This window comes from Zonotrichia albicollis, chromosome 28 (assembly GCF_047830755.1).
Source record: "Zonotrichia albicollis isolate bZonAlb1 chromosome 28, bZonAlb1.hap1, whole genome shotgun sequence".
Classification (NCBI taxonomy): Eukaryota; Metazoa; Chordata; class Aves; order Passeriformes; family Passerellidae; genus Zonotrichia; species Zonotrichia albicollis.
In genome coordinates, this window is record NC_133846.1 from 4,167,735 (window position 1) to 4,176,534 (window position 8,800).

Genomic DNA, 8,800 nt, shown 5'->3' on the forward strand with positions numbered 1-8,800 from the left:
CGTGATGGTTTCCCAATGGTTCCCTGGTGGAAGGGGCTCCTGAGTGCTCTTCCCGATGGTTTCCTGGCTGGATGGGCTCCTGGGTGCTCCTCCCAATGGATTCTGGGCTGGATGGGCTCCTGAACCTTCCTCCTGATGGGTTCCTGATGGTTTTCTGGTGGGATGGACTCCTGGGTTCTTCTCGCTATGGTTTCCTGACTGGATGGGCTCCTGAGCCCTCCTCTTGATGGCTTCCCAGAGGAAGGGTGGCTGGCTGGGCTCCTGAACCCTTCTCCCAATGGTTTCCTGATGGTTTCCTGGCTGGATGGGCTCCTGAGCCATCCTCTTGATGGTTTCCCTGTGGGATGGGCTCTGGGTGCTCCTCCCGATGGACTCTGGGCTGGATGGGCTCCTGAACCCTCTTCCCGATGGTTTCCCAATGGGATGGGTTCCCGAGCCCTCCTCCTGATGTTTTCCTGGCTGGACGTGCTCCCCAGCTCTCCTCCCTGCAGCCCCACGGGAGCTGAGAGCAGCTCGTGTCTCTGCACCTTCCCCACGCAAGGGCTGATCCTGCCTCCAGTCCCGAGGGCGTGGCAGTGCCCCGGCAGCTTTTGGGAGCTCTTGGCTGCTGCGGTGTGAGGGTGACTAACCCGGCCTGCCACTGTCACCTCCCCTCCCAGCCCGGCCTGGCTCTGTCACCTCCCCTCCCTCCCGAGCAGACGGAGACGCCCAGAGCTGCCCTCGGGGCTGGAAGCCAAGCCTGGGTCACCTGTCCTGTTCGGGTCACCTGTCCTGATTGGGTCACCTGTCCTGATTGGGTCACCTATTCTGTTCCTGATTGGAGTGTGAAGCTGCAGGACCCTCCCCAGCCTGTGGGTGATGCCCTGGCAGGACCCTCCCTGTGTGTGGATGAAGCCCTGGCAGGACCCTCCTGGGGCTGCAGATGATGCCCTGGCAGGACCCTCCCCAGGTGTGGGTGATGCCCTGGCAGGACCCTCCCTGTGTGTGGAGCCGTGGCGGGACCCTCCCTGGGGCTGTTGACAATGCCCTGGCAGGACCCTCCTGGCAGGACCCTCCCTGTGTGTGGATGAAGCCCTGGCAGGACCCTCCTGGCAGGACCCTCCCCAAGTGTGGATGGAGCCCTGGCAGGACCCTCCTGACAGGACCCTCCCCAGATGTGGATGGAGCCCCGGCAGGACCCTCCAGCCCCAGGGTCTCCCTGTAGGACACTCCAAGGCTGTGCCCCAGCCCTCGGTGGGAGCAGGGGGTGGCAGAGCAGCTCCTGACCCCAAACCAGATTGAAAGCTCTCTCCTCTGGGCACAGCAGGCTCTGCCCGAGCAGGAGCTGTGCCCAGGTGGGGCTGGCACGGCGTGCTGGCACAGCTGGTGACAATGGAGGAGGTGCTGGCACCTCCCTGCTCCCGCTGCCCAGCTGGTGCCACCCAGGCTGGGCCACCCATGCCAGGGCCACGCCCGGGCTGTTTGTGGCTCCAGTTTGCCCTGCCCTGCCCGGCAGTGACCTCCAGGCGTGCAGGACTTTCCCAGCCTCCCGCCCTGCCCGCATTAACCCCTTCTCTTCCCGCAGAACGGGATCGTGCACCGGGACCTGAAGCTGGAGAACATCCTGCTGGATGCCAACGGCAACATCAAGGTGAGGGGCCAGGGGGAGCTGCCCAGCCTGGGGGTGCCCACAGGGCCTCAGTGCCCTCGGGGCACTGAGCTCTGGCACCCCTGGAATGCTGTGGAGAGCTGGCAGAGCCTGGCAGATGTGGTGGAGCCATAACTGATATTGGCTTTATCAGATCCTATCTGCTGATAAGAGGGCAAAGTCTGAGCGCCCAGATTAGTGCTGGCTGGATGAGAAGGGTAAATTCTCAAATTCTGAGTGCCCAGATCAGCACTGGCAAAGAAGAGCAAATTCTGAGTGGCACTGGCAAAGAAGGGCAAATTGTGAGGGCCCAAATCAGCACTGGCTGGATGAGAAGGGCAAATTCTCAAATTCTGAGTGCCCAGATCAGCTCTGGCAAAGAAGGGCAAATTGTGAGTGCCCAGATCAGCACTGGCTGGAAGAGAAGGGCAAATTCTCAAATTCGGAGTGCCAAGATCAGCTCTGGCAAAGAAGGGCAAATTGTGAGTGCCCAGATCAGCTCTGGCTGAATGAGAAGGGCAAATTCTCAAATTCGGAGTGCCAAGATCAGCACTGGCTGGATGAGAAGGGCAAATTCTCAAATTCTGAATGCCCAGATCAGCGCTGGCTGGATGAGAAGGGCAAATTCTCAAATTCTGAATGCCCAGATCAGCGCTGGCTGGAAGAGAAGGGCAAATTCTCAAATTCGGAGTGCCAAGATCAGCACTGGCTGGAAGAGAAGGGCAAATTCTCAAATTCTAAATGCCCAGATCAGCACTGGCTGGATGAGAAGGCCAAATTCTCAAATTCTGAATGCCCAGATCAGCGCTGGCTCTTTTCCTGCCAGGAAATCCCAGCTCCCCCAGTGGTGATTTCTGCCCAGGGAGGAAGGGCACAGCCTGGCCTGGGCATCCCTGCGGTCACTGATAACGGGGCTTATCTCCACCAGGGATAATTTAGTAATTGGGAGCTCGAGGGCAGCCAGGGAAGCTCCTGGTGGCGGGGATGTGCCAGCTCTAATGAGGATAATGAGCACCTGGGCGAGGTGGGGACCGCTGCAGCCTGGGGTGGCTGGGAATGAGCTGGAGGAGAGCCTGGAAGCGCTTCCAGCCTCACCTTCCTGCTCTGCTCCTCTAGAGAAGAGCCTGGAAGCGCTTCCAGCCTCACCTTCCTGCTCTGCTCCTCTAGAGGAGAGCCTGGAAGCGCTTCCAGCCTCACTTTCCCATTCTGCTCCCCTGCAGGAGAGCCTGGAAGCCTTTCCAGCCTCACCTTCCTGCTCTGCTCCTCTAGAGAAGAGCCTGGAAGCGCTTCCAGCCTCACTTTCCCATTCTGGTCCCCTGCAGGGGAGCCTGGGAGCCTTTCCAGCCTCACCATCCTGCTCTGCTCCTCGAGAGAAGAGCCTGGAAGCGCTTCCAGCTTCACCTTCCTGCTCTGCTCCTCTAGAGGAGAGCCTGGAAGCGCTTCCAGCCTCACTTTCCCATTCTGCTCCCCTGCAGGGGAGCCTGGAAGCGCTTCCAGCCTCACCTTCCTGCTCTGCTCCTCTAGAGAAGAGCCTGGAAGCGCTTCCAGCCTCACTTTCCCATTCTGCTCCCCTGCAGGGGAGCCTGGAAGCCTTTCCAGCCTCACCTTCCTGCTCTGCTCCCGCTGCCAGGGCCGCAGGGCAGCTCCTGAATTGATGTTTTTGGGAGGCAGAGAGCAGCAGGAGCAAGATCAGGGGTGGAGAAGCAGACTGAGGGGGTTCAGAGCCAAGGGCAGCCCTGGTTGGGAGCAGGGTCATCCCTGGAGGGCTCCAGGAGCTTTGGAGCCTTGGGGAATTTGGGAAAGGGGAACTTGGGAAAGGGGGCTTTGGGAAAGGAGACTTTGGGAAAGGAGACTTTGGGAAAAGGGACTTAAAAGGGAGCTTTGGGAAAGGGGAACTTGAGAAAGAGGAACTTGAGGAAGGGGGTTTTGGGAAAGGGAACTTTGGGAGAGGGGCTATGGGAAAGGGGCCTTTGGGGAAGGAGACTTTAGGAAAGGGGGCTTTGGGAAATGGGAACTTGGGAAAGGGGGCTTTGGGAAAGAGGAACTTGGAAAGAGGAACTTTGGGAAAGGGGATTTAGGAAAGCAGGCTTTGGGAGAGGAGAACTTTGGAGAGGGGGCGTTGGGAAAAAGGACTTTGGGAAAGGGGGCTTTGGAAAAGGGAACTTTGGGAAATGGAGCTTTGGCAAAGAAGAACTTGGGAAAGGGGGCTTTGGGAGAGGGGTCTTTGGGAAAGGGGGCTTTGGAAAAGAGGAACCTGGGAAAGAGAAACTTTGGGAAAGAGGACTTGGGAAAGGGGAACTTTGTTGAGAAAGGGGAACTTTAGAAAGGAGATCTTGAGAAATGGGTCTTTAGGAAAGGGGACCTTGGGAAAGGGAACTTTGGGAAAGGGGACTTTGGGCATGGGGCCATTGCTGCTGGCTGACAGGTGTGTTTGCCCCCCAGATCGCAGATTTCGGGCTGTCCAACGTGTTCAGCAGGACAAGCTCCTGCAGACGTACTGCGGCAGCCCCCTGTACGCGTCCCCCGAGATCATCAACGGGCGCCCCTACAAGGGCCCCGAGGTGGGTGCTGCCCTCCTGCGGGGCGGGGATGGCTCTGGGGCGTTCCCAGTGCATTTTGGGGTAACAGGAGCCCTAAACCCGGCACTGGGGGATTGCTGGGTGTGTGTGATGGCGTTCACAGGGGTTCCAGGATGAGGGAAGAGATGAGGATCTGACTCCATGTTTCAGAAGGCTGATTTATTATTTTATTATATATATTACATTAAAACTATACTAAAAGAATAGAAGAAAGGATTTCATCAGAAGGCTGGCTAAGAATAGAATAGCAAAGAATGATAACAAAGGTTTGTGGCTCAGGCTCTCTGTCCGAGCCAGCTGACTGTGATTGGCCATTAATTAGAAACAACCACATGAGACCAATCCCAGATGCACCTGTTGCATTCCACAGCAGCAGATAATCAATGTTTGCATTTTGTTCCTGAGGCCTCTCAGCTTCTCAGGAGGAAAAATCCCAAGGAAAGGATTTTTCATAAAAGATGTCTGTGACAGGTGTGCTGGGGTGCTGCCCCACACTCTGTCCCTTCCCTGGGGCTGCTGCCATCCTGGGAGTCCTGATGGGACATTGGTGGGGTGGGGACCAGGACAGCCGGGTCCTGCTGTCCCCTCCAGGCTCCTGTGTCCCTTTCTCAGGTGGACAGCTGGTCCCTGGGTGTGCTGCTCTACATCCTGGTGCACGGCACGATGCCTTTTGATGGCCACGACTACAAAACTCTGGTCAAGCAGATCACGAGCGGCGACTACCGGGAGCCCACGAAGCTCTCAGGTAGGGACACCCCCGTCCCCCTGTGTGTGTCCTCGTCCCTGTGTCCCCTCCCATGCCTGACCTCTCCCTGTCCCTTCCTCGTGTCCCCTCCCGTGCCTGACCTGTCCCATTCCCATGTCCCTTCCTGTCCCTCCCCATCTTCCCTCCTGTGCCTGACCTGTCCCTTCCCCATGTCTCTTTCTGTGCCTGACCTGTTCCTGTCCCTTCCCCTGTCCCCTTACATGCCTGACCTGTCCTTTCCCTGTGTCCCCTTCTGTGCCTGTCCTGTCCCCTCCTCATCTCCCCTCCTGTCCCTTCCCGTGTCCCCTGCCATGCTTGACCTGTCCCTGTCCCTTCCCCATCTCCCCTCCTGTCCCTTCCCGTGTCCTCTCCCGTGCCTGACCTGTCCCGTCCCGTCCCCGTGTCCCCTCCTGTCCCTCCCCATGTCTCCTCCTGTGCCTGACCTGTCCCTTCCCCATTTCCCCTGCCATGCCTGATCTGTCCCCTTCTGTGCCTGACCTGTCCCTGTCCCTCCCCCGTGTCCCCTGCCATGCCTGACCTGTCCTCGTCCCTTCCCCGTGTCCCCTCCTGTGCCCGTGTCCCCCGCCATGCCTGACCTGTCCATTCCCCGTGTCCCCTGCCATGCCTGACCTGTCCCTGTCCCTTCCCCGTGTCCCTTCCCCATTTCCCCTGCCATGCCTGACCTGTCCCCTGCCATGCCTGACCTGTCCCTCCCCGTGTCCCCTCCTGTCCCTCCCGCAGACGCCTGCGGGCTGATCCGCTGGATGCTGATGGTGAACCCCGAGCGCCGCGCCACCATCGAGGACATCGCCACGCACTGGTGGGTCAACTGGGGCTACAGAACAGCCCTGGGCGAGCAGGAGGAGCTGCTGCGGGACAGCGAGTCCCCGCTGGCCTCGGTGGCCGAGTGGCTGCGCCGCTCCTCCCGGCCCCTGCTGGACAACGGCTCCAAGGTGCGCTGCTTCCTCAAGCAGCACCTGCCCGGCGCGGCCCTGGAGCGCCAGCGCTCCCTCAAGAAGTCCAAGAAGGAGAACGACATCTCGCACGCCCTTCAGGAGGCGCCCCCGGGGCCCGAGAACCCCTCCAAGTCCGTCCTCAAGCGGCCCAAGGGCATCCTGAAGAAGAGGAACTCTGTGGAGCAGAAGGCGCCCAGCCCCGGGGAGGGTGGCGAGGGTCCCCCCGCGGGGCTGTCCCGGCTCCTGCAGCCCCCCGGAACAGCGGCGGCAGCGCCCAGGAAGGGAATCCTGAAGAAGCCCTCGGCCAGGGAGTCGGGCTATTACTCGTCCCTGGAGTGCAGCGAGTCCGGGGATGTTCTGGACGCGGCGAGCCTGGACCTGGACGGGCCCGTGTTCGCCGAGCCCTGCCCGGCCCCGCAGGGGCTGCCGGCCCGCAGGAAAGGAATCCTCAAACACAACGGCAAATTCTCCTCCTCGGGGGGCAGCGCCGAGCCCGCCGGGACCCCCCTCGAGAGCGCAATCGGGGGTTTTGGGGAGGTGTCGCTGCCGCAGGGGCCCCGCGCCCGGCCCGGCAGCGCCGTCAGCGAGGACAGCATCCTGTCCACGGAGTCCTTCGAGCAGCTGGAGCTGCCGGCCCGCCGCGCCCCCGGGGCCGCCATGCGGGGCTGCGCGTCCGCAGAGAGCCTGCTGCGGCTGGAGGAGGAGGAGGAGCGGGAGGAAGGGCGGCGGCTGCGGCGCTGGACTGTCACCCACTGCCGCAGCCCCTTGGCGGAGCGCAGCGCGTCCCTGGCGGGGTGTGACAGCGGCACCGAGCTCTACCGGCGGGCTGTGCCGTCGGGGGGAAGCTGAGCTGAGCCCTCCTTTTCCTTTCCTTTTTCCTTTTCCTTTTTCCTTTTTCCTTTTTCCCTTTTCCCTTTTCCCTTTTCCCTTTTTCCCCTTTCCTTTCCTTTCCTTTCCTTTCCTTTCCTTTCCTTTCCTTTCCTTTCCTTTCCTTTCCTTTCCTTTCCTTTCCTTTCCTTTCCTTTCCTTTCCTTTCCTTTCCTTTCCTTTCCTTTCCTTTCCTTTCCTTTCCTTTCCTTTCCTTTCCTTTCCTTTCCTTTCCTTTCCTCTCCTTTCCTTTCCTCTCCTCTCCTCTCCTCTCCTCTCCTCTCCTCTCCTCTCCTCTCCTCTCCTCTCCTCTCCTCTCCTCTCCTCTCCTCTCCTCTCCTCTCCTCTCCTCTCCTCTCCTCTCCTCTCCTCTCCTCTCCTCTCCTCTCCTCTCCTCTCCTCTCCTCTTTCCTCTCCTCTCCTCTTTCCTCTCCTTTCCTCTTTCCTCCTTCCTTTCCTTCCCTTTTCCCTTCCATTATTTCTTTTCTGCTTTTCCTTTTTTCCCCCTTTTCCCACCTTCTCCTTCCCTTTTTTTCCTTTTTTCTCTTCCCTCCCGGGGCTGCCGGTGCTGCTGATCCACATCCCAGGATTGATTTGGCAGCCTCAGGGCAGGGGATGCCCCAGGGCCAGGACATTTAATGGACCAAAACCCCCAAAGTTGTCCCCAAGGAGGGGCTGGGGGCTCCTCGCTGCCGTCCTTCCCTCTCAAACAGTCTCATCTCATCACGGGGGTGAAAGCAATGGGGTGGGGGGATTTTTTTGGGTTTTTTTTTGCACTGTTTTTTGGCTGCACAAGGTAAAGGAGGGGTGGGTGATATACCTCAAACAAGCTGCAGATGTAGCAGGGTGCTGGTGAGGGCTCCAAGGTGCTGCCCGTGGGCTTTGGGGGGTGCTGGGGGCACCCAGGCCATGGCTCTGCCCTCTCCTGAGCGCTGAGAACTGGACGTGGCCAAAAGCCCAGGCTGGGAAATGCTGTGATGCCAACATCTCTCATTGTAATGTGGGAAAAAAGAAAAAAGAATCAAAAAAAAAAAAGGTGCTTTTGGTGAGGCACCGTGAGTTTATTTATTGATTTATTGATTTATTGATTCATTGCCTTTGCCCAGGCTGGTTGGAGGGCAGCAGCACGGGATGTGTCTGGCTCCTCAGAGGCCGTCCAGGGGTGTTTTTGGGGAGGTGGCTGTGTCCTCGTGTCACACACGGCTCCCTTGCGCTGCTGCCACGAGTGCTCGCTGCCCTCTCCCCTCTCTGGGGTGGCTGCTGTGTTTTCCCTCCTTGCTACAGCACGGGCTGGAGAAAAACATTAAATTAAAGCAAACGGTAAAGCTGAGTTGTCACTGTGATTGCTGGGGGTGAGGGAGGGGCTGCTGTCCCTGTGTCCCTTTCCTGCTGGGATGGGGCTGTCCCTGTCCCTGTGTCCCTGTCCCTGTGTCCCTGTCCTTGTCCCTGCATCCCTGTCCCTTTCCTGCTGGCATGGGGCTGTCCCTGTGTCCTTGTCCCTGTCTCCCCGTGTCCCTGTCCCCGTGTCCCTGTGTCCCCGTGTCCCTCTGTCCCCGTGTCCCTGTCCCCGTGTCCCTGTCCCTGTGTCCCTGTCCCTGTGTCCTTGTCCCTGTGTCCCTCTGTCCCTGTTCCCATGTCCCCGTGTCCCTGTCCCCCTGTGTCCCTGTCCCCCTGTGTCCCTGTCCCCCTGTGTCTCTGTCCCTGTGTCCCTGTCCCCGTGTCCCTGTCCCTGTGTCCCTGTCCCCATGTCCCTGTGTCCCTGTCCCCATGTCCCCATGTCCCCGTGTCCCTGTCCCCCTCTGTCACTGTCCCCGTGTTCCTCTGTCCCTCTGTCCCTGTGTCCCTGTCCCTGTGTCCCTGTCCCCCTGTGTCCCTGTCCTCCTGTGTCCCCATGTCCCCGTGTCCCTGTGTCCCGTCCCCATGTCCCTGTGTCCCTGTCCCTGTGTCCCTGTCCCCGTGTCCCTGTCCCTGTGTCCCTGTCCCCCTGTGTCCCCATGTCCCCGTGTCCCTGTGTCCCCCCAGCCCA

General features: G+C 59.8%; 1 protein-coding gene across 1 annotated transcript in view; it reads left to right on the forward strand.

Annotated features, from left to right (window-relative positions):
* The window catches only part of NUAK2 (NUAK family kinase 2), a 28,813-nt gene extending 22,016 nt beyond the window's left edge, over window positions 1–6,797 (forward strand). Inside the window, 5 exon segments of the mRNA XM_074528078.1 lie at window positions 1,565–1,630; window positions 4,070–4,097; window positions 4,100–4,188; window positions 4,819–4,951; window positions 5,693–6,797. Coding sequence (XP_074384179.1) covers window positions 1,565–1,630; window positions 4,070–4,097; window positions 4,100–4,188; window positions 4,819–4,951; window positions 5,693–6,756 — 1,380 coding nt within the window. The 3' untranslated portion in view covers window positions 6,757–6,797.
* The last annotated feature ends 2,003 nt before the right edge of the window (window positions 6,798–8,800 follow it).